This window comes from Canis lupus, chromosome 28 (genome assembly GCF_003254725.2).
Source record: "Canis lupus dingo isolate Sandy chromosome 28, ASM325472v2, whole genome shotgun sequence".
Classification (NCBI taxonomy): Eukaryota; Metazoa; Chordata; class Mammalia; order Carnivora; family Canidae; genus Canis; species Canis lupus.
The window spans coordinates 11087875-11112924 of record NC_064270.1 but is presented as its reverse complement, the minus strand read 5'-3'; the positions used below and the strand labels follow the sequence as shown (position 1 = coordinate 11112924).

The 25050-nt window shown below is 49.2% G+C and overlaps 1 protein-coding gene across 5 annotated transcripts; it reads right to left on the bottom strand.

The window, feature by feature from the left end:
• Nucleotides 1-2981: 2981 nt before the first annotated feature.
• On the bottom strand, nucleotides 2982-24461 carry ZFYVE27 (zinc finger FYVE-type containing 27). 5 transcript variants are annotated; one of them, XM_025466824.3, is made up of 13 exons: nucleotides 24263-24459; nucleotides 22699-22896; nucleotides 18803-18873; nucleotides 16847-17033; nucleotides 13817-13912; nucleotides 12948-13060; nucleotides 12079-12218; nucleotides 11502-11573; nucleotides 10122-10142; nucleotides 9808-9952; nucleotides 6017-6063; nucleotides 5635-5716; nucleotides 2982-4607 (listed from the first exon to the last, which is right to left on the bottom strand). In XM_025466824.3, the coding sequence occupies exons 2-13, from the start codon at nucleotides 22893-22895 to the stop codon at nucleotides 4543-4545; spliced, it is 1236 nt and encodes a 411-aa protein (XP_025322609.1). In that variant the 5' UTR covers nucleotide 22896; nucleotides 24263-24459; the 3' UTR covers nucleotides 2982-4542. The 5 variants fall into 5 exon arrangements, with proteins under 5 accessions (XP_025322609.1, XP_025322611.1, XP_025322610.1 ...); XM_025466825.3 differs by lacking the exon at nucleotides 2982-4607 and adding an exon at nucleotides 4907-5025 and having other exon boundaries at nucleotides 24263-24460; XM_025466822.3 differs by lacking the exon at nucleotides 2982-4607 and adding an exon at nucleotides 5039-5372 and having other exon boundaries at nucleotides 24263-24461.
• Between the last annotated feature and the right edge of the window lie 589 nt (nucleotides 24462-25050).

The following is a 25050-nucleotide window of genomic DNA, read 5'->3' as shown; positions in this document are numbered from 1 at the left end:
TTATTGAAGGACACACAGCTTGTACATAGTAGTGGTGCCAGGATTTGACCCCAGGCTCTTAACCACTATACTACTGCTTGCAGGGGGTGACGCCAAGTAGGGGTGGGATACAGACAGCAATGCCTCTGCCACCCTCAGAGGAAGATTTCTGGGAGCCCTCCTCAGATCCCACTCCAAGGGCCCTGACAGTAGCAGAGGAGCCAGCCTCAGACAGCAGCTTTTCTCCTGACCCAAAGCAGCCTACCCGACCCCTCCTCCCCTCTCAGCCTCATCAGATTTGAGGCTCTTGAGCCCCACAAAGGAAGCTCACAACCCACAACTGTTTAGTCGGCTGTAATCCTGGCTAAAGTTCACTCCTTGGGAAATCCAACGTGGGGGGTGGTTGCTGCTGGAATGCATGTGGCTGGGACCCAGTATCTGAGCACAGACAGCAGGCTCTGCTGGGGCCCTGAAGAAAACAGGCAGCCAACAGGCAGCTGGGTGGGGAATCCGGAATCCCCAACCCCCAGCTGTGCCAGAGAATGGAATGTGCTGCTCTGGGGTGTTGAAACAGACCCAACCAAGGGGGGATGGTGCTGGGGTGGGGGGTGCTCCTGCCACAAGGCTGCCTCTGTTCCCCTGGAGGCTGAGCCTACTTTGCTAGGGCTCAGGATGGGCAGGTCCCTCTCATTAGCTCAGTGGCTCTGAAGATCCTGGGGCAAGTGGGGGTAAGCTAGTGGGGGCAAGGTAGAACAGAGGGGAGGGTGACAGCCAAGGCTGTGTATTCACCCAAAGTTTCTCTGATAAGGCCTCTACAAGTACCTGTGGCACGATTCACACCCTGGCTCCACAGCTTACTAGTTACGTGACCTTGGGCAGATTACTTAACCTCTCCAGGCCTCTATTTTACTCATTGGTTAAATGGAGTTAATAATAGAACCTAGCTTTGGGATTGCCATGAGGTTTAAGTAAAAACAACATGCTCAGCATGTTGCCTGGCACAGTGCTCAATAAACGTAGGTGTTACTGTGATCTCAGGACCAGCCACCAGCTATAGGATAGATGCCTGAGCCAGGGCCTCTCAAAACGGGTGCCTCGAAGGTTCCATGGAGGTAAAGGCATGAAAATGGAGTTTTTGTTTGGCTTTAGTTCCGAGGGCCAGCAGATCAACTACAAATCCTGGAAGAACCCAGAAACTAGGACCAGTTCAAAGTCTGCCAGGGCAGTGACTGCTCCCCACCTACCAAACCACAAAAAGATCAACAGAACCCACAACTCAAGCCAGGTTGTGGGGGCTGGCTATCTGTCCCAGGTCTGCCCCAATGATCACCAGAGCTGGAGCAAAACCTGGCTACTATTCCTCCTAATGGGTGCCTGAGAGCAAACTGGAGGCATCTTTTAAACCAGGCATCCAGTTCTACTATGAACAGTCTGTCCCCCAGGCCACCTCACATTTGGTCCTCTCCACACTGTGGACCCCAGCCAGCTGTAAGACACAATCCAATCCTGGTAAACCCCTCCATGGCTTCATTTTCCAGGTGGTACCTGCACTTGAAAGTCATCCATCCCTGGCCTGCTCTGAGGCCCTCACACACACTGAAGGGAACAAGGAGGTGACCCCCTGGCTTCCCTTCTTTAAGGCTCCAGACCCAATGGATAAAACCCGTGTTTCCCAGTATCCCATGTCCCAAAGTCTACTTGTGGTACAAACTGTTTCACCAACATTAGGCTTTGTTTTCATTTTCCCAAAATAAAATAATATTGTCTCGGCTTTTTCAAACTACACTCTGACCTCAGATTCTTTCCTGAATAATAATCTAAAATTAGTCTCTGGTTTAAAAAAAAAGGAAAACAAGAACAAACAAAAAACAAAACAAAAAACACTGTTCTAAGCCACCCAGGACAGTTATCTTTTCCTTAAGATTGCCAGCATGGCAGTAACGGGTTGGCATTTGTAGAACTTTTACTGTGCGCCAGGCATCATGCTCCATGCCTAGAGTGGATCATCTCATTTACTCCCCAGAGCAGCCCTAAAATGTAGAGATCACTATCACACCCATTTTACAGAGGAAGCAGCACAGAGGCCTGGGGCCAATGGCCCTGTGGCAACTCACTCCAGCATGACTGCAGCCGATGGCAGAGGAGGCCAAGCATGGGGCCTGCCATAGCAGTGCCTACCTCTTACTGCCACCAGGCTGTGCCTCGAGGCCCTTCAGGGCAGCAGGGCCCCACAACTCGGGGAGGTTCCTGAGTTAGGCGAAATCCCACCTGGACCAGGCCAAGGTCTGTGAGAGCAGCACATGCATGGGGGGGTTGGGGGCAAGAACAGGGCTGCAACCTAACCTCACCTTGGAAGCAAGGCCTCTCCCCCGCCCTCTTCACTGCCCCAGGCCTCCATCTGGAAGACTCTGCAGGGTGCCAGGCCAAACCTTTCATTGCCACTACTTCACTTCCCTTGGCCTCAATGTCTCCCTTATAAAATGGGGAGAACAGTGCCAACCTCATAGAACCATCATAAGGATTAAATAAAAGAATGTGTACAAAACATTCATCACTGTGCCTGGTACCCCATAAACACCCCACAAACCCTGCTTTCAGAGAACTACTTATCTGTCCCATCTCACAGCCAATCCTCTTTCGGCTGGCTCTCAGCCTCCCTGGGGACCAATCCTTTTTTGCTTTCTAAGAAGGATTAGCTAAAATCCTTCCATTCTAAAGCCTGCATTGCTTAGTGTTTGACAAGTCCTGGTCCTAACCCCAACCACTCACAATTTGGTCACAAGACGGAGCCTCAAGTCAATCTGAAAAACACGTGCTGAGCCCCACCTATACAGGCACAGCTTTCCTCCCCCTCCCCCCGCAGACCCCAGGGATTCAGTCTCCATGCCCCCTCCAGCCCTGTCCTGCAGGCACAGCGCAAGCCTGCAAACTTGGCCAATGAGGGGGGAGTCTGGATCTCCAGCCTCAGAGAGAGGGTTAGTGCAAGGACCAGGACAAAAACATAAGAAGCTTCAGGCCTTTTTATTGACAATTCTCCATATACACAGAGATCCTTTGCATTCCTCTCCAGTGTAAGTAAAGCACAGGGTACTTAACTGTCATCTCTTAACAAAGGAGCCCAAGGAAGGGAGTATACCAAGGCCTGCCTGGTGTCCCAAGGACATGCACCTCCCTGGCCTAGAGCAGGCCCCTGGCTGACCAGCCCTAACCAGACTGGCAAGAAATCTGGCCTGGGACGGTCTTGTCTCCCCTGCCCGCCTCATCGGATCCCTGCTCAGGAACCCCCTCCTATGGGTCCTGGGTCCCCAGCAGCCCATGACGCCAGGGAAGCATCCTAGAGCAGGAGAACCCCTCACCATCCTCTTCATCCCATTCCTTGTGCCACATGTTCCCAGGAACCATGCAATAAATAAATAAATATTTCAGAAGGCAGGGCAGCTCCAGGGTAGGGAAAGGGTGCCTGAGCCCGCTCAAGGCTTAGGAAGAGACACTGATACCCTAAGAATCCAGAAGTGAACATAAAAGTATTGAAAATACATGATGGGGTCCTCAAGTGGCCTTAATCCGTAAGTGAACTGTCCTGCTGGGGAACAATGCTAGAATCTAGGACACAGCCCGGAGAGATCCTACACTTCCCAGGCACCCAAGGGTCAAGGGCTTCAAGACCTCTGCTTTGCTTGCCTGTAACACACTCCATGGAACAAGCGGCCAGGGAGGGGAAACAGAGCTTTGGGCCAGAGGAAGAGTGCCGGAGGCTCTGAACAGGAGGAATAAGGGAAATCTGAATGCCTAGCATCTAACCCAGTGGAGCTGTCGCCAGGGTAATATGTAGGCTGAAATTCTGCAAGTCAAGGTTTCTTCAAGGTGAGCCTGATATCCTTTGAGCTGCTCGGGCTCCCTATGTTTTGCTCCACTTAATACTAAAGGACTCTGACAGGCCCTCCTAGACACATCCTCCTCTGGGAGAATATGGAAACTTCAACCCTATTTCTAGGACTTTTGGTCTTGTTAGCTTTGGCCAAGCCCTCTGGTGGAGAAACAATGAGATGCTGATGCCTGAAGGGACATTCAAAGAGCAGAGTTGGGTCCTGCCATGCCCAAGCCCTTCTGCAGGTTCTCAGAGGCCAAGCGACAGGGCCCAGTAACAAGCAGAGGAAGAATCTCTTCTCCCAATCTCTCATCTGTGGTCTCCTAGAATTGTCAGGTGTGGAGTGACGCCCTGATGCAGAGACCAGGCCTAGCTCACTACTGCCCTCTAGTTTATATTTCCTGCCTAGCTCTGAGTCCACTAAATTCAGCCCAGGGCAGAGGAGGGCAAACGTGCCAGGCCCTCCAGGGGCTCCTCTTCCCTCTGGGTTTTGAGAACTGCCATTTACTAACCATCCACAGGAGTAGGGAGTGGCTCCAGAACCCAGCTGGAGACAGCAAGGAGAGGAAGGGGAAGCCTACCTAACGTTCAGGCCACATTTGCCCAGCATATACCACATGGGGCTAGGGACAGGAGAGTGAGATCTGCTGCTGGCCCCAGGGACCGACGCCCACTTTAGACCCCAGCCCCTCTTCTCACTTGCTCAAGGTCTGGTTACACGAGGCACACACAAAAACAGTCTCTCTCTGGGCTTCAGGGGCTGAAAAGGAGGAAGAACTTGGTGAGACACTTCCTCATGCCCTTCAGTTCATGGCCCCCAATAGTACAACCACCTCCCAACCCGCAAAGTCCCACAAAAGCCACCCACCACTCAGTCCACATCTTCACTAACCCAGCTCACTAGAGTGCTCTCAGACTCCTCTTTCCATGGGGACTGGGGACTTTAGGAATGACCATGACCATACCAACAGCAGGCCTCTGCTAGGTGCTCTGCATTAGAAATTATCTAGGCACCGAGAAAACATCACTAAAAAATTTTTTAAATAAAATACCAGAAAAAAATTTTCCAAAACGTTTTAACAGTGGTTATCTCTAGGTAGTAAAATTACAGGATTACTTTTTTCTTCCTTCTTCTTCTGTACAATAATCTCCAAATCTTCTAGAATAAGCATATGTTACTTGCATGACCAGAAAGAAAACAAAAAAAAGCCTCAATTTATAACATATTACAGGCAGTATGCAAAACATGCTCCCAATTTTTTAGAACATGCATATGCATTTATCCTATGTGCACAGACTGATGCTCTATATCTTTTATTTACAGTAAGTACACACAGCTCTTATGGAAAAAATTATTTTTTTCATTTTCTTCATAGTATTACCAAGGTAATAGAAAAAGAATAAAATTCAGCACAGTAGTTTCCTTGGGGAAGGCAGGGTGGTGCCGGGTAGCCTTGGGCGGAGGGGTCGTTAATGTTCTGTTTTTTACCTTCAGTGAAGCAGCCACAGGTATTCGGTATTATGCCTTATAATTCAGATACATTAAATATATTCTTCTGCATGCATAAAATACTTCAATGTTTGATTTGTTAAAGGACAGCAGAGACATTTCTACAGGCCAGCCAGGATCCTGAGTCCCCCTGCCCTCTCACTGACTCCCTGCTCCCTTCCCACACACACACACACACACACACACACACACACACACACAGCAGCACCCCCTGGGGGAGGTGGCAACCAGCCAACCCCTCCCAACGCCCTGAGCCCCAGCTACCTGCCCCACTCACCTGTGGCCCCCATGGAAGATTTGGGCACCTTGAAGGAACAGCACCGAGAACAGAAGCTGTTTCCACAGTTACTGCAGCTCCGCTGCAAAGAGCCATGGTCAGTATCAGATATGTCCCCCACACCAGGAGCCTCCCTCCTTTCCATCAGCTGATCCCACCCAAGGAACCTGGGACTAGCAGGGGAACAGGGAGGTGCCCAAGAGGGGCAGGACAGGGCAAAGATGACATCCAATGGGAAGGCTGGTGAAGACATGGGCACAGGGACAGCAGATCCCTGCTCACTGAAGCAAACCTCGGACCCCAGGCCTGATGTGGCCCAATGACTCCCTCTCCTCCCCTGCATCTCATCCCAAGTCCCCAAAAACGCACCCTCAAGACTTACCCTCTTCTTCAGAACTGAGAAGGTGGCCGAGCAGCCCGTACAGTTCCCTGACAAACAGAGGCAGCAGCTCAGCCTTGAGGAGCCCAGGGCTCTCAACTCTCACCTGCTCCTGCTCCTCTAAATGGGACCACTAAGGCTGCCAGCCCAGCCCCCACATTTTGGCCAGAAGCAATGAGCAAGGGGGCAAAGTCCAGATCCAGAGCCAGAAGGGGACTCAAGCTAAAAGGAAAATTCCCAAGGTCCCTGGGAATCCATGTCTGCAGACCATATGCAGCTGCTAGTGGAAGTACCCTCCCAGGGCTTCCAGGCCCCACCCGCATGTCCTGCAGAAGCTGAAGAGCACCCAGCAGAATCTGCTCCCTGGAGGTCAGGAGGGACCTGATGACATGCATCCTTCAGAGAAGGCAGCTCCAAAGAGCTCAGATGAAACCTGCCCAATACAACCCCTTCCTAAGTGTCTCCTGACAAAGAGTCTGCTCACAGGGAATTCAGAAATGCCTAGAACCCCAGACTCCTGCTTCCTGTCATCTGAAGATCTAGGAGAGGAGCTCAGAACCAGGCCCCTTTCAAGGGCAGGGCAGGGGCACAGGCACTGCAAGCAGAGGGCAGGATGGACAGGACAGGCCACAAAACACCCCCATCCCCACCCCAAACCACCACATGCAACCACGGCACAACCATGGTGGAGGAGTCAATGGCAGCTTAGCAAATGCACGGGAGGAGGCAAGGGGGTTTCAAAAAGACATAAAGGACAGAGAGGGAGGGGAACCAACCATTCTTTCAGAGGCCCCTGTGCTCACCACTCACCACCCACCCACACCCCCAGGAAAATGACAGACAGAAAGGCAGACTGCAATAAAGATACAGTCTGCTGAAGGGGGCACATGAAGGGGGGTGAATGAAGGGAACCAAAAAAGGAAGCAAACTGAGGCCTGAGGACAGGAAAGGTCACACTGGGCCTGATGACTTTACCAAGCTCCAGGAACAAAAGCAAAACCTAAAGAGAACAAAGAAGGTTCCAAGAGCTGTCCCTGGGAACATGGACTGTGGCCTGAGGCAGAACTCTCCATGCAGGGGGCACTGAGCCAGGGGAGAAAGGCCTGGCAGGGGGCCACAATGGGCATGAAGGGGGTCCCGAAAGGGGCTACAGAGCCCAGCCCAGGACTGTGGGCCCAGAAGGAAGTGGAGCTGGGTCCTGAAAACACTTGGGAGTGGATAATAAGGCACCTGGATTAAGTGTCTACAACCTGGGGCCCAAAGGCCTCCTGGGATCCAGCCAGAGCAATGAGCAGCTTCAGGAAGCTGGGCCTCTGGAACCAGCTATGTGACCAGGTACAGAGCCCCAGGCCTCACCCTCACATAAAGGCCCAGAGCTACACTAACAGCTACATGTGGTCCCTTAATCTGTTCCACCAGAATCCCTAGCAGCCTTCACTATAGGATACTTTCTGTGTTCAAAGAAAGAAGGGGGATCCCTGGGTGGCGCAGCGGTTTAGCACCTGCCTTTGGCCCAGGGCGCGATCCTGGAGACCCGGGATCGAATCCCACATTGGGCTCCCGGTGCATGGAGCCTGCTTCTCCCTCTGCCTGTGTCTCTGCCTCTCTCTCTCTCTCTCTCTCTGTGTGACTATCATAAATAAATAAAAATTAAAAAAAAAAAGAAAGAAAGAAAGAAGGGCCCATGCCAGAGCAAGAAGCCTGAGGCCAAGGTGCGTAAGCCGAATACCACTGCTGCCAGTCAGCTCCAGGCCCAGCAGAAGAGAGGAAAAAGTACAACAGGTGCGGCTGCCTTGATGCCAAACCAGCAACCAGGCTACTCCAACACCTTGTCCCCCACACTAAGAATGTAAGCAAAGCAACCCACCTTGGGGCACCCAGGTGGTTCAGTCAGTTAAGTGACAACTTAATCTACCAACTCTACTTGCCCTCATTCTCAGCAAAGGGCCTGACTCACCAGGTGATGATGCCATGGGAACAGAAAGGAGCCTACAACTGCATGGGCCCTGCCAGGATAATAGTCGAAGAGCCTCAGGGCCAGAGTGGGACCACATAGAAGCTCCTGAGCAGCCTGTTCTCAACTGTCCCATGCATCCCCATCATGCAGTGACAGCCAGTCCAAGGGTGGCTGGCTCATCTCACTCTGGTCTGCAGGAGCCAGACCTAGGAGCAGAGCTGCTGCACCTGCCCCCACAGCAAAGAGCTTGAGAGCATTGCAGGGAAAGGACAGTGAGCAGTCTCAAAGAATGGGAATTAACAGGGGCTTAGAAAAAAGCAGCACGGTCTGCCCTCGCCATCCTCATGTGAACTCCACACATCCTGGCAGGGATTACCCGAACCAAAAACCAAATACTGAAATAAGACAGACATAAAACCAGGACTTCAGATACTAAGGCAAAGGGAGCAAGATGAGTTAGAAAAAACAAGAACACAGGAGCCAGATCAGATGGTGTGAATTTGAGTCACAGCTCAGCCATTTTTTACTGGCTGAAGACATGGGGCAAATCACTTTTCTCACCTAAGGTTGTTCACCTGCAAATGAGAACATCTAAGGCCTTTACTTAAACTTCATACATACAAATGAATCACAGGCTAGATAAAGCAAGAGTACTAATTCTTGTGGAGTGGTACTTGGGACTTCTGGAACCCAGCTGCTTCTAAGCATCTAAGAACTGCCTGTCCCTATTGCATCTACCGTCGGGACTACATGATACCGTGTATGTGCAAGGGCACTGAATACAGTGCCCCAGAGAAGGGAGGCACTCAGACCAGAAAGCAACAGTATGTCCAGGACCTCTAATCCTCAAAAGCAACTGCCCTGAGTGCTACAGGGGCAGCAAGGCAGTGCCCTGAATGCCCTGGGTCAAATTCCTCAAATGAACCCTAGGGGCTTCTCCCAGGTACAGACCCTAGAACTCACTCCCACCATAATACACAGTATAGACAATGCCATCCTCCTATCAGCTGATAGCAAGCACAACCAAGGTTCTTCCTCAAGATCAGTGTGGCCCCCAAATCACCTGCTTTCTTCAGCGAGAACTCTATCTGGCTCAGCAACTGCTCTCCTGGGTTGAGTCAAGTTTCCCACCATGCCAACAGTCAAGTGCACCCTTCTCTAAAGCTGCCTTCCTTGACCTTCCCCAAACTCCCAAATAAAATAAGGAGTCGCTGGTCTATGAACTTGGCTTAGGAGAAGGGACCTCAGGGTTCTATCATGCCCAGAGGAAGATATTTTTTTTCCTTCAACTTGTTTCAACCTGGGTAGGAAAAAAAGCTCCTAGACACCTGCAGGATGGACCAGGACCCCTTGTATTAACAACACCCCTTATTAAGCACTTACTGTGATCTAGCCAGCACTGTGCTACCACTTAATAAGCATAACTTCATTAGAGACCTCTAAGAACCCTGTAAGGTAAGAACTATTATTACTACTCTTTTATAGAAAGGGAAACTGAGGCACAGAGAGGTTAAATCATTTGTTCAAGGACACCCAGTAGGGCTGAGATTTACATCGGGCAATCAGACTACATTCTGTTCTCAGCCATTATTCTACACTGTCTTCTGAGGCTCTGTCTCAGGATTACACCTCTCTACATCTCAGAGTGGCATTTCTAGAACAGAATGCCTCAACTTCCTACAAGCTAATGTTCAAGGAGGACAAGGTGACAAGAAGGAACTCACACTCACTCCCTTGGCAGTCCCACCGTGTGTTTGCTACCTTCCCCAGGGCCCACAATTCCAAAACCCTGGCCCCATAGTGCCCACGCCGCTCTGTTTCTCAGCCCTAGCCGTACCAAAGTTGTTGGTAGGGTAGCGTTTGCGGAGCCGTTCCGTGAGCCGTGACACCTTGCTGCGCAGCACCTCATTCTTGCTCAGGAACCCATTGTCCTGCAGAACCAGCTCATCCTCTGCAGGGCACGGGGCACCTTCGTCATCCTCCTGTGGGAACATCTCCTTCCAGTCCTGCCCACCTCATGGCAGCGCTGTGGGACCCACGTGCAGGGGCACCCAGCACAGTAGACCCCACAAGGCACGGTGATGGCTGGCTCAGTTGCTGTCGCCCTCCCCCTGCCCAGCCCCTGCCCAGCTCACCAAGGCTCCTACTTACCAGCACCACCAAGTGGGTCTCCTGCCTCCCAAGTCGCGGGGGGAAGGAGAGAAAACAGAGAGAGATAGCAAGAAGGAGGACGCTGCTGGAATGAGGAGCCCAGGCAAAAGGAAACACAGAAGCACCACTCTGTCTAAGCACGCCACAAAGGTTGATGTTAACAGAGCCCCCCAGAAAAGGAGCCCAGCATTAAATAAGCTTGAGAGAAGCTGTATACTACTGTTTCTCAAACTGGGTGAAATAATTACGTAGCTTATTATTTCAATAGAACAAAATAGAACAGAAAATATCCCTTATAATGTATTTTCAGAAAGCTTTTGCCTCATTTACATCTTACATATTTTAGACATAAGCATGAACTAGGCCAAGACATAAAATGGCCTCATTACTATGGGTTATGAACAAAAGAGCCTGAAAGCCCTGGCTGCATATATTCCCTACCAGCACCAAGATGCACAGTCTACAATCGTATATTCAAGTCTTGGAGAAATCTTTAAGCAGGCGAAAATTCAAATGCCTACATGATGAGGCCAGGGTAATAGTGACATGGGCTAGGGTAAATCACAGGCCCAGGGGCAATGCACAAGACCCCTTTTCTTACACCTCAATGTCTCACATTATAGAGACAAGAGGAATGACTTCCTGTTATGTGGAAGCACAGCTGTGACCACAGCAACCACACCAGAACTCAGTGATTGGGTACAAGAGGGGGGTGGGGGCAGTGGTGGGGACTCGGTGACTTTTGTAAAAGGAGACAGTCATTCCCCAGCTACACTGACCACTACAGACTCAGGGCTACCAGGGCTTCTGATTTTTCAGAAAAACTGAAAATCCAGACTTTTCATTGAAATCTCTCCATTTGTAAATGCTTTTAAGTCTTACATGACAAATAAATGCTCCTGTGAACTACAGTTTAAATCACTGTCTTAAAAACAGAAAGACTCTTTGATCTAGTACTTGGCCTACAACCACTTTCTCTAGCTTCTCCTCTCTGTCCCCAAAAGAGGGGGACCTCACTCTGCATAATAGCAGTCAGAGACCCAGGGCAGGAACCTCCCCTAAAGCTGCCTTCCCCACACCCAAGGCCCCAAGCCCAGAGTCTCCAGCCTAGGTGATGAATGATCCACCTCCCACCACAGGTACTTCCCAGAGGTTTCCAGAGCCATCCCTGTCCTGGGCAGATGACTAGGTCAGTCACAGAACGGGTGGAAGTTCAGAGGCATCCTTTCACCCAGTGAGCTCTAGCTCGCAAGTTCCAGTTTCTCATTTGATACAAGAGAACTGAAAAACCTAGACTCGGGATGTGAGAAGCCACCCAGCTCCTGGACCACCCGACTTTCCAGCATGATCAGTAGAAGGTGGTGGGGAAGGGCTACCCACCTCAATAGCATCTTTAAACTCCTCATCGGGCTCAGCCTCCTCAGCCTCCTCCACACTGCCGGGCGTGAGGTCCTGGGAAGAGAGACTATTACAGGAGAGGGATGGTAGCCTTGCTCCCTGAGGTCAAGGCTACCAGCTCCCGGGAGCCAGCATCCAGGTTCTCTTGAACACTCATTCTTGCCCCAGAGAAGACAGCACACATGCAAGAAAGAAGTCACGGGAAGGAGGGCACTCTCTGACCTAACAGGGATACGGACATGGGCCCAAGACATGGTCCAACAGTGGCTGCAGAGCACAGGTTCTAGAACTACAGGGCCTGGTCTGAGTCCTGGCCCTATCACACTGGGACAAGCACTTGGTGCCTCAGCCTTCTCCTGTGCAGAAGAGAACCCTCTCATTCTCAGAAGCAATCTACACCTCATAGGGTTAATATCAATAAATGTTTATTATTCAACATTCCAGAGAAGATGAGGCCAGGGAAACAGCAGGAACTATAAAAAGTGGTATGAACAAGCTGGGAACAAGAAGGCTCCATGACCTGCCTGCAGCAGGCTCAGCCCTAATAGGGGGTGCTCACCTCTGTGGGCGTGGGTGCGGGCGTGCAGTCTGGCAGGGCACACTTTCCCCCAGCCTCTGGCAGTGGTGGGCTCTCAAAGACACTGTCTTTCTGCTTGGGGTTCATCCGCCGCTGCAGACATGCCCTGTATTCAGACACCACTACCCAGGGCAAGGACAGGGTGGGAGGCAGAAACAGGATGGAATGAGTGGTGCTCTGGGGGTATCCTCTTCTCCAGGTGGCTGGCTTCCTCCACCAGCAGCCCACTCGGCTGCAGGAAAGTCACCCTCCTAACTGAACAAGTCACCTAACCTAAGCCCCATAAATAAAACAGAAAGACTACCACCCACCCTATGTGATTGTTCTAGAGAGATTAAATGTAGTAAGTGCGAGATAAATTAGGGTTTCTGTAACCAATTACCCAACTACAGGAAGCAAAACAAATACAGCCATCACCCAAACATAGTACAAGCCCAGGTTTCTATGGCTCAGGCCTCCCCAGACTGCCATGCTGCTTTAGAAGCTAGATAGCAGACAAGAACTCTGGGATGGCACAAGAAGTGGCAGCTACTCCAGGTGGCTACACCCCAGGAGGCGGGTGGCAGCACTGGGAAAACCACCATCTCTCATCTCCCAGAAGCCATCACATCATGTGAGCAGGGATTCACCTGCCTTGGGAAGGGAGATCCCTACAGTAGCAGTCTCTCCTGTATCCCACCTCACACCTTAGAGATACAGGAGCCCTCCCAGGAAGTACCCTGGTGTGGTGCTGCCCCCTTGTGGAAGGCACAGCAAACAGATTATTAGCCGTAGAGACACATACAAAGTGGAGCCCACCCTAGCCAGGAGTCTGGGCCCCATCTCTTTCTGTCTAGCTGTCCAGGACTTACCTCGGAAGAACTCCACATTTCCCAGAAAAAGTGTGCTGTTTAAAAGGGCAAGGACCCAGCACAGGGGCAGCAGATACAGCATGCAAACCGTGCCCAGAAGAACCCCATAGAACCTGCATCGACAGAGAGGAACCAAAGTATGAGAAATTCGTAAGATCAGAAGGACATCACTGTGGAACACAGACACACGGCAACTGGCACACTTAATAAACACGACATCTGCTAATCAAACAAGAGGGTGAAAGATTACATGGTGAGTTCTGTTTCTACTATTAAAATATTTTCAGGGACAGCCCCAGTGGCGCAGCGGTTTAGCACCGCCTGCAGCCCAGGGCCTGATCCTGGAGATCCTGGATGAGTCCGTCAGGCTCCCTGCATGATGCCTGCTTCTCCCTCTGCCTGTGTCTCTGCCTCTCTCTCTCTCTCTCTCTCTCTCTCTCTCTCTCGCTGCATCTCTATGAATAAATAAATAAAATCTTTAAAATATATATATATATTTTTTTTTTTTTTTTCGGGAATTCCTGGGTGGTTCAACAGTTTAGCGCCTGCCTTCATACCAGAGCCTGATCCTGGAGTCCTGGGATCGAGTCCCACACTGGGCTCCCTGCGTGGGGCCTGCTTCTCCCTCTGCCTGTCTCTCTCTCCCTCTCTCTCTCTCTCTCTCTCTCTCTCTGTGTCTATCATGAATAAATAAATAAAATCTTAAAAAAAATTTTTTTTCACCACAGCTAAAAGCAGTACATCCCTGACATTCATGTGCAGGTCTGCACCCAAGAGCCTCAGAGGTTCTCCTCCTCTGAGCTAGGGGAGCAGAGGCTGCTGTGGCAAATCCCCACAGAGCAGCAGTGGGGAGAACAGGGGCCACTCACTGTGAGGATGCGGTGGGGTTCTCCCAGTGCAGCACGCGGTAGGCAGCTTCACAGGTGCGGCAGAGGCGGCTCAGGAGGGCCTCCAGCTGGATCAGGCTGTGGGCACAGGGGGCTTCCGTGAGCCACACGCCCAAGGGCCTACCACAGCTCGGTGCCACAGAACCCAGGACTTCACAGGCACAGCTAGCCAGAAGCAGCTGGTCCCTGTGAACCCATGGGAGGAGCCAGAGAGCTCAGGAGAAACTGCATACACACATTTCAGTCCTCTTTTGGGACCCCTACAGAGATGCAAACAGTACAAATGTTCCTGCTTGGGTCTCTTCCTAGTTGTTGCTATCGGGATGTCTGCTTAACTTTCCCAGGGCTGAGGTAAAATGAAGGCAAGGTACCCACCTCACAAACACATTGCAGTTGTAGGATAAATGGCAGGATAGAGGAGACTGGGTCTCCACCTGAGGTGTGAGGCAGCCTCACTTGGAGAGTTTTTTTTTTTTTTTTTTATATGAATGCACCCTCAGAAGCAATAAATGCATGCTGCACCCAGCTCTCGGTTTATAAGGGCTTCGTGGAGAAATGGCTGATTCCAGAGCTGGGGCAGTGCCAAGTATAAGACGAATCTGAGTATCATATGCACTCATAAATGATGGAACATGGACGCCTAGGGGGCTCAGTCAGTTGAGCATCCAACTCTTGAGTCTAGCTCAGGTCATGATCTCAGGGTCATGGGATCAAGCCCCCACACAGGTTTCAAGCTCAGTGGGGAGTCTGCTTGAGATTCTCTCTTTCTCCCTCTGCCCCTCCACCCCGACCCTCCCACCTCCATGTGCATGCACTTGCACATCTTTCTCTGTAATAAATAAATATTTTTTAAAAACATGGAGACACACCAAAAGAACACAGGAGCCAGTTCAAAAGAGCTCCTACTGCCCAACTTAGGACAGTTTGAGATCAGGCAGCTTGGGTGGCTCAGGAGTGTAGCACCGCCTTGAGCCCAGGGTCTGATCCTGGAGACCCGGGATCGAGTCCCGCGTCAGGCTCCCTGCATGGAGACAGCTTCTCCCTCTGCCTGTGTCTCTGTCTCTGTGTCTCATGAATAAATAAATAAAATTAAAAAAAAATGAGATCAATATAATGACAGTAATGGATTACAATTCACTAAATGAAATTAAGAATTTTCAGTTCATACTGATAAGATGGAAGAGCTCTTTCCTAGAGCAGAATGCTAGCTAACAATGACAACTCAAAAATCACCTTTGCAACTGTTACAGTACTAAATTAATAAAGACAAGACCCAGCAATGGTCATTTTATAGTAGAGAAACCTTAACCAAATGATCAAAGTTAGAATCTCCCCTAAGGGGACGCCTGGGTGGCTCAGAGGTTGAGCATCTGCCTTTGGCTCAGGGCGTGATCCAGGGATTTGGGATCAAGTCCCTCATCTGGCTCCCTGCGGAGAGCCTGCTTCTCCCTCTGCCTATGTCTCTGCCTCTCTCTCTGTCTTTCATGATAAATAAATCTTTAAAAAAAATCTCCCCTAAGGAGACAGGCTGACATCATGTACCTCCTGATATCATATACTGACAACAACACAAATACTGTCACATTCCTGCAAAAATGAATCACCTCAGTCTACTCATAAGGAGGCAAACAACCTCAAATTGAGGGAAATTATACAAAATAATAAGCTTGTTCTCTTTAAAAATGTCAAAGTCATGAGAAACAAAGACTAAAGAACTATTCCAGGTTACAGGAGTCTAAGAAAAAAAAAAAAGAAAAAAAAAAAACAGGAGTCTAAAAAGATATAAAAACAAAATGCAACGTATGACTCAGGACTCGATTCTGGATCAGAAGAAATTTATATAAAAGCCCTTATTAATACCACTGGTAAAATCTGATTATGAACTATATATTAAATGCACTAATGCGAATGCTAGCTATGTAAAATTTCCACGCTTATGGATATATAAGAGAATGTCCTTGCTCTTAGGAAAGAAGCATTTGGGGTAAACAGGCATGATATTTACAACTTACTTTCAAACAGTTCAAGAAAAAAAAGAACAAAGTGCAAGATGAAGCCAATGTGGCAAAATGTTAGTAACTGTTCTAACTGGGTAAAGGGCCTGTGGCAGTTCTTTGTATTATTCTAATTCCCATTTGAGTTTAAAGTCATTTAAAAAGGGGGAAGGGGGGAAGGGATTAAAAACCATAGATACCCAGACCCCACTCCAGACAGCTGACGCAGGCCTCCGTTTGTAACTTTTTTTGAAGCCTTGCAGATGCCATGGTTATGGTTATCAACGGTCTTAACATGCTTCTTCAGAAGTACCAGCTCTATCACACTAAGGAAGCTTTTCAATAGTGTAGGGACAGTGAGTGACATTCACCGAACACTTCCCGGGTACCACTCATTCAATCTTCACAACCACCCAGGAGGTAAGTCTACTAGTATCCCATTTAACAGGTGAGGAACCTGAGTCACAGAGAGGCTGAGCAACCCACCCAATGTCAACCATCAAGTGTGGGATTTCCCGTGACTTATGCATGCACGTGCTTAGTCAAGACCCTAAACTGTCTCTTTAGTGGAAAGAACACGAGTTGTGAAATCAGCTAGATCTGGATTCTCATCCCAGCCGGGTCACCTTTTCGCCATGTAAGCCTTTTTCCTCATCCATAAATGGAAAATAGCAGCAGCTATCTGGGCAGCCTGGGTGGCTCAGCGATTTGGTGCCTGCCTTTGGCCCAGGGCATGATCCTGGAGACCCGGGATCGAGTCCCATGTCGGGCTCCCCACATGGAGCCTGCTTCTCCCTCTGCCTGTGTCTCTCTGCCTCTCTGTGTGTCTGTTATGAATAAAAAAATAAAATCTTTAAAAAATAATAATAATAGCAGCTATCTCCCAGAGCTGTTAAAAAGATGAAAGAAAAGAACATCTGTGGTTTCCCTGACATGACGCCTGACACTAAGCAGTCAGTGTGGTGGCTCCCGTTCCTGTGACCATCTCTCCCACCTCCCCGGCCCCTTCCATACTCACAAGCTCTTCACCTCAGCCACAGCCTCAGGGCGAGACAGGCGAACTTTCTGGAGGTCCTCCTGCCTCACACTGTGATACTTCCTCCGCATCAGGTCAGACTCAGGCAGCCGTGCCCGGCATACCTCCTGAAGGTAGCCCAGGAGGGCAGGCACTGAAATCATCAGGGCACCCACTGAGTACCATGCGCCTATGGGATCAATAACACTGCAGGTAAATGAGGAGCAAGACCAGGAGCCTCTGCCTACCAGATGCCCACATGCTTACTCCCTCACCTCCTCCAGGGCTCTGTCCAAAATGCCTTCCCTGATCACCTCAGATGAAACAGTGTCACCCCTGCTCACTCTCCTTTAACTCAGCTTTACTTTTCCTCAGAGGATTTATCACCACATGACTGATTACAGGCATAGTTGTTGTCTCCTCCACAAATAAAACAGGCTCTTAAGGACCGGGACTTCATCCATTTGGTCACTGCTATAGTTCCAGGTCCATTTTTTTAAAAATACTAACCAACCTATGCTAGCACCTAGCAGGTGGCTCATGCTTGGAGTCTGACTGCTGGGAACTGCCCACGACTGACATTCTGACCTCTGGGCCACGAGGGCTTTTAGACCACCACAGACCAGACCACTGTAGACTGAGAAATGGGGAGGCTGAGAGAAAATCCAAAGGACTTTCTTCCATTTAGCATGGTACCCCCAAAGCAAGCTAACAGAGCACTGGGGACAGAGCAAATGCTGGTTAAATATCGGTCATAGGATTACAGAAAAATCTTAACAGCTTGAGAAGGATATCTGAGTTTGGATGAGACAAAGGGTCCTACTAAGAAACAAAATGAGGTCTTATGTGAAAACAGGGCTTATTTTCAATCCACTGAATCCGTATCTCCATAGGAAACAAAGGAGACACTTGAGAAATATAAGTTTGATAGAAGAATGAATACATGAATAAAGAACCCAGCTCCTCAGAACATTCTGTCCCAGGCCTTTCACATACCCCCCCCCCCACTAAGGGGGGGCTTTTTCAGAAAAAGATGGCTTTTTCTGCAGCCATCTGTCAGTTCCAAACAGGAAAAGCGCTGGGTCCTGGTATACCTTGTCACAAGAGGTCCCCAGAAGACATTATTACCCAAGATCTCAAGAGCCACCCACGTGTCCACACATCCACCTCAAAGGCTACAGACCCCTCAGAGCTGGTGACTGCCTGGCAGCCCCATCCAGGCTCACCTGCCGAGCTAGAGGAAATCAATAAATGTGGCAGAAATCTCTTAACCATTCACCTTCCTGGCACCCTCACCCCATGTCATGCCCTCAATGACCCCAACAATCAGCTTGGAAATCAAAATAGGAAAAGGCTAGGACGCCTGGGTGGCTCAGTGGTTGAGCATCTGCCTTCAGCTCAGGGCGTGATCCCAGGATCCGGGGATCTAGTCCCGCATCAGGCTCCCCACATGGAGCCTGCTTCTCCCTCTGCCCGTGTCTCTGCCTCTCTCTCAGTGTCTCTCATAAATAAATAATAAATAAATAATAATAAATAAATAAATAAATAAAGTCTTAAAATTAAAAAAAAAAAAAAATTGGAAAAGGTCACAGCACCAGCATTCAGTCAAGAAGGAAACATTAGCTACAATACATTGGTGGCTTACTGTGTCAGGCACTGTGCTAAATGTTATACACAGGCTACCTCGTTCCTCACCACTACCCTCTGAGAACAGCACTATTATTATCCTCCCCTTAGAGATGAGGAAAATTAGGCCTTAAAAAACAGGTTAAAAAACCCCTGTTCAAAGTCACCCCAACAACCTAGCCATGATTCTAGCTCAGAGTATGTCTCTCTCAAGCCGGTTTTCTGACATGGAGCAGACACGGAGGGAGGCCAACTCCATGGCAACACAAGCGGCCAATTCTTAGAATTCCTTCCCACATTCATTCACAAAAACCCCCTGGAATCAGTTCTTACCCTCATTCAAAGTGAGGAACAAGACGTTGAGGCCCATGCAGGTCAGCAAGGAACACAAAGGCGTCTGCCACCTACAACACAAGAAAGTCCTGGTCACTGAAAATGGCCACTCCTCCAGTTTGGCAGGGCAGAGGGGAAAGGGAGGGGCAGCCATCACGGGCGGGTCATCAAAACCAGGAGCAAGAGGAGGGGGCTCAGAGCTCAGAGTGTCAAGGAGAAATGAAAAGTAGGCCTCTCACATGGACAGGCAACCAGGAGAGGAGCTGAGGTCACACATTAGGCCCCAGGATAAGAAAAGGTATCCTCTCAGAACTAGAAGACCTGTGGAACTTTCTCCCAGAAGAGAAGATTATATAAAGTATCTGTTAAGAAACCCAGTCAACACTTTAACCTGTGTTTCGTAACGTTCTGGTCTCTTTAAGAGGTGACAATGACGAACTTTCTTCTTTAAAATTTTCCCTGGGATCCCTGGGTGGCGCAGCGGTTTAGCGCCTGCCTTTGGCCCAGGGCATGATCCTGGAGACCCGGGATCGAATCCCACGTCGGGCTCCCGGTGCATGGAGCCTGCTTCTCCCTCTGCCTGTGTCTCTGCCTCTCTCTCTCTCTGTGTGTGACTATCATAAATATAAAAAAATATATATATTTTTTCCCTTATTCTTTTTTACAATTTCACAGGAACATAAATTCACTGTGCAAGAGCCATCTAATATACAGAAATTAAGAGAACAAAATGTGAAGGATTTCTGTGACCACATTTGTGACTTTCTCTTCTTTCTGAAATTTTGAAATTTTAATATATGTTAATCCAAAAGGGGAAGACAATAATTAAGATTTTGTTTTAATATACCAAAAAAGAAGTTGAAACTGGGGTATAGCATTCTTCCAGTAGACATGCCCTAGGTGAACTGCAACAGCTGGAAGCACATGCAGACTCAGCCCCCACCAACACCACCAAAAAGCAGTGCAGAAGCCCCAAAGAGGAAAGAAAGAAAACCAGACTCAGGTTGCTGAGGACAAGCAAATTCTCTGAGGACAAGCAAATCTGCTGGCTTCATCCCTGATAAAGGATATTTAATAGGGAAAAGGAGCACAGAGGCAACAATGAAGCCACTGACACCAATATTCTAAACAGCAGTGTAGCAATTCTAAGGTCAGCCAACAGAGGAGAGTGTCAAAGAGAAAAATAAACAGGTAAGTTGCTGGCAAGTAGTGCATTCAGAACTTCAATGTATTTTCTTTTGCTGTGATTGACGTGTATCAGTTGCTGAATGAAGTTCACTAATTTATGTGCTGCTTTTATTTTTTTTACTTATTGGTTGGGGGTGGAAGGGGAGAAGGAGAGAGACAATCTCAGACAGACTCCCCACTGACTGTGGAGCCTGATACAGGTCTTGATCTCCAAACCCTGAGACTATAACCTGAGATGAAATCAAGAGTCAGACACCCCAACTCAGTCATCCAGGCACCCCTGCTTTTATTTGTTAATAACAGTTATGAGTAAGGGAATGAAATGACCTCCGTCTGCCTTTCTCTGCAACCCAGCATCCTCCACTGTGCCTCCCTAATGAGGCCTCAGGACCAGCTAGTGGCAGCTACCAGCATGAAGAGCAAATAATGGTCTAAGGCCAATCCCATTTCAGAAATAAAAACATCATACAACCACTGAAGTCACCTTCACTGTAAAGCCTCTCCCATGCTTTCTTATGTCCTTACCGATCACCTACTAGTGTAGCAGATCCCAGAAGAGAGGAGTCTTTTAAAAATCTAATGCAGCTCTAGGCTTCAGACCTGCCAGACAAAGCTCAAGATTAGGTCCCTCTTGAACGTCAAATCCTCTTTGCTACGAAAAGAACAATCAAGAGCACAAACTAATCTGACAGCCATTCTCACAGACCAGTGCACATTAGCAAAAAAACACAAGCTCTGGGGGAATTCCTAGGACAAAGGCTTTAATGAGTCCCACCACATCCTCAGATTTCTAGTTTCATAAAATGGAAAAACCCTAACACATGAGTGCCAAGAAGCACTGAAAGACCAGCGGTGGAAAAGGAGAAGGGCAATAGGATATATTTAATTTTTGTGCTTTGCCACAAAAAGAATAAAACACACATAGGCACGCATACACGCCTGTATATGTGCAAGACAGAAAATCCCAAGACCCATTCCCTCCACTACGGAAGACAAAAATTCATTTCAGCTGGATCGTCATGGTGGGATCATAAAACAAACCCCTCGTACCCTCTCCCCTATCCCTTGTGCCAAGGGTTCAGTGATCTAATGGTAGAGAACACTGCTCTGGAATACAAACTAGCTCATCGCTAGGACTAATGTCAGAAATTAAAGGGGTTCTGGGGTGAACAAGAAAAACCTAAGGCCTTGTTCAGAGTGTTAAAAATAAATCTCCCACTTTCCAAACTGAGTTAAGAATGAATATTCAATAGCATTCTTAGAGGTTAACCCAACTCCACTCATCTTGCCTCCTACCACTCTCAGAGGATTAGAGAGCTTTAAAAGAACCTGATGAAAACCAGAAGCTTCTCCCTTAGAAATACACATGCGTGCACTTACAAAGTGTTACATGTAGTTTCAGGAGGTTCAGTGATCTCTAAAGCCCCCCTCACAGTCTCTGGGCTATGAATGTCTGCTCTGTAGGACAACCAAGTTTTATGTGACTCCCAATATTAGGAACATATGACCTTTGTCATATGACCTTTGTGGGGGGGTTTCACTTGAATATGATCCAATCTTTAAATCTAAATTCCATTTTGCATCATGAGGAAGCAACCAGACAAATCTAACTAGGAAATCCTCCAGGACCATCAGCTCAGTCTCCAGCAAGTCAGTACCATAAAAAAGAAACCATTTTAGATTGAAAAAGACTTAGAGGACATAATAACCACATAAGAATGTGGTCCTGGTTTGGACTCTGATTTGGCCAAAACAGAGCATTCTTGGGACAACTGAGGAAATCTGAATGTGAACTGGGTATAAGATGACATAAAGGAATTACTGTTAACTTTGTTAGACGTGATGTTGCTTTTTCTCATTAAAAAGGATGCCTTTGTTATTTAGAAATAAACTGCAGTATTTAGGGAGTGGAATGGCATATATCTGTAATTAAAAGTCTTTAAGAGGGATCCCTGGGTGGCGCAGTGGTTTAGCGCCTGCCTTTGGCCCAGGGCGCGATCCTGGAGACCCGGGATCGAATCCCACGTCGGGCTCCCGGTGCATGGAGCCTGCTTCTCCCTCTGCCTGTGTCTCTGCCTCTCTCTCTCTCTCTCTCTCTCTGACTATCATAAATAAATAAAAATTAAAAAAATAAATAAATAAATAAAAGTCTTTAAGATAAATACAGTGAGCAGAAAAGGGAAAAAAGAAACTAGAGATTTCTTTTATAAATTATTTGATTTCATCAAAGCAAATCAAGAACAAAACAAAAATAAGAAAACTCAAAGCAAAATAAGAACAAAAAATTTTGAGCTCCATAATCCTAAAAGATTGGTGAAAAGGGTACCTCCTTATTCACAGGTATTTTTATTTAACTGATGTTCAAAATTACATCCTAATTTTAACATTAATTATGCTAATATTGAGAGAAAAGAGGAAAAAAATCTCCTTCAAGATTTAGAAAGCCCAATGTTCAGAGCTAGTTAGCAGTCCTAAGGAATGAGTTTACTAAAGCCCAGAAAATAAACTGCAGAAAGACCACATGGTTCCTAGGGCCTGCCTCTCCTGGGGCAGGCCCAGAATAAGCCCAGGGAACCAACAGACCTCCCAGAACCACTCCTCACTAGGGCAGAAGGGACAACCCAGCAACCACCTAAACGACCAGCACAACTATGGAGCAGGAAAGCAGAAGGCCAAGACAATCAGAGCAACTCTACAAAGTCTGTTACCTGAGCAAGTACCGAACACCGTCACCTGCATCCTTCAGGGGTTCCAGATAGATCTCCAGCCTCTTGTAGGATAGAACCAAGTTGAAAAGATCAAATGCCGGGGACTTGGTAGGGGCAGGTGGAGTTTCCAGGGGAGCCTCAGGGATCACGCTGGGGCTCACCTCTGGCCCACTCCCCTCACGCTCTGACGTCTGCATCCTGCAATCATAATAATTCCCGATATTTGCATTGCCCTTACAATCCCCAAAACACTTCTACTTACGTTATTTTACGTGATGCCTATGATAAACCTGAGAGGTAGGAAGGGTTACAGATGGAATACCCATTTCACAGAAAGGAAACACATTCAGCAGGGAATAGTGAATTGCCCAGATATAAAATCCTGCTCTTCGGGGCCCCTAAGTGGCTCACTGGTGAGAGTCTGCCTTTGGCTCAGGTTGTGATCCCGAGGGTCCTGGGATGGAGCCTGCTTCTCCCTCTCCCTAGGTCCCTGCCTCTCTCTATCTCTCACGGATAAAAATAAAATAAAAATCTTTTAAAAAATAAAATAAAATCCTTCTCATATGACTCTTCATCTAATGTTCTTTTCCCCACAGATCCATCAAGAGTAAAAACCATAAAGACCAAGCACACATGGTTGCTGCGAAGAGGCAGCATGATGTCTAAAAAGAAATGATGACCTGGTATATTTTTCACCCACTCTTCACCTGGTTAACTCCTACTCATCCTTCAGGTATGGGCTGAAACACTGCTCCCTTGATCTGAGAGATCTGTTTTGCCAAGGCCCCCAGTCTGGAATGGGAGACCATCTCTAATAATCCCAATGGATCAGGTACTTGCCCTAAAACATTTATCACACCAAACTAAAACTCCCTGCTTTCTTGCCGGTCTGCGCTTCTTGACAGGTCAAAAACCACGTCTTCCATTTACCATGCTTGTGCACTCAGTGGACGGTTAATGAATGCTCACTAATGAGCGAACGCACTGTCCATCCTCTAGGGCTCCCAAGCTTTCTCCTGGCCGCCACATCTGCGGCTTCTTTCTCCTTTCTACTCTCAACCACTTCCCGGATCATTCCTGCTCATTATCTCCCTTTTTCCTTCAACCCCACGGGGCAGTCACTTCCTTCCATAAAGCCCGTCTCCGAGGAGGGGCACCCTCACCCTCTTCCCTAATTCAAAGTCCTACTCCAAACTCTAAAAAAGAAAAGGAGGGGGCGGCACGCGGGAACCTTGGCGCACAGCACACGAGCCAGTCCCTCGCAATGGACGGCGGCCTGCCGGGGGTTGGGGGTGGGGATGTGACCAAGTGGCCACTGGGAGCCCGCAATACCCGCAGGCGGAGCTCGGACTAAAGGACCCCGAGAGGGCGCGGGGCTGGGCAGCGCCGGCAGAGGCCCAGACCGTCCCCTCCGCAGCCCACCGAGCCCGCCCGGGGCCCGCAGCCCGCACGGAAGGCCACGCCCCAAGCGGCTGGGCCAGCAGGTGGTGACCCCCGCGGCGTCCAGGCGCCCAAGTCCGCACGGCTGGCGGAGGCCTGGAGATAAGGACGGGTAGCGCCTCACCTGCCCGGTCGCTGGGGGGGCGGGGGAGGGGCGGGGACGGCCACGGAGCACTGAAGGGCCACGAGGCCCGCGAGCGTTGCCTCAGGCCCGCCCCACCCCGAGGACGCGCCGCTTCCAGGGGCCTCTCTGGAGCCGCAAATCCAAGAGCCTCCGCCGCCGCCAACGCTTCCGGGACGCGAATTGCTCTGCGGCGGCGTGCTCATGACGTCACCACGCCGCCCCGCCTCCCGCGCCCGCGTTTAGCCCCGCCCACCCCGGCACAGGTGAGCGCCTCCGGCCGCACTGCGCCTGTGCGTCTCCTCGCTCGGCCCCGCCCGGATTCGGTGGGTCCCGGGGGGCCGCGGTTCGCGGAGTCGCCGCGCAGCCCCGGGAGCACGAGCTTTACGACTGTTCGTCTCGCCGCCTTGGTCCAAATCCAACCGGTTGGTCCAAGCGGGAGTCAGATGTCTGTAGCCCTTCTGTGCCCCAGCGGGAAGTTCTCCCCCCTCCAAACAGCTGCAGGGCAGACAGAGCCGCATCCCCACGCGCACCACTAAGCAGCAGCCCGAAATCCTCCTCCTTCTCAGGGGAATGGACCTGGCTCCGTGGCTGGGCCAGGCTTGTCTGCCGCGTTCTGCCTCTCCTCCTTTGGATGAGTCTAGAAGTATAGAAAGATGGTTTTTTATTTCTTTAATATCCTAACCACCTGAAATTTCACAAGTAGTTGTAAATCAATAACTTACTCCAAAGATGAATTTTAGTTTCTTTGCAATTCCTCACTGGGTGGGCCAGTGGCTGTCCGGTAGTAT

Excerpts from the sequence above, each read along its gene's own strand:
- ZFYVE27 (XM_025466822.3), bottom strand. The coding sequence starts at position 22,895 with ATGCAGACGTCAGAGCGTGAGGGGAGTGGGCCAGAGGTGAGCCCCAGC. Across the intron at positions 18,874-22,698 it reads GGTGTTCGGTACTTGCTCAG|GTGGCAGACGCCTTTGTGTT; the intron begins GTAACAGACTTT and ends CTTGTGTTGTAG. Across the intron at positions 6,064-9,807 it reads CTACCCTACCAACAACTTTG|GGAACTGTACGGGCTGCTCG; the intron begins GTACGGCTAGGG and ends TCTGTTTGTCAG.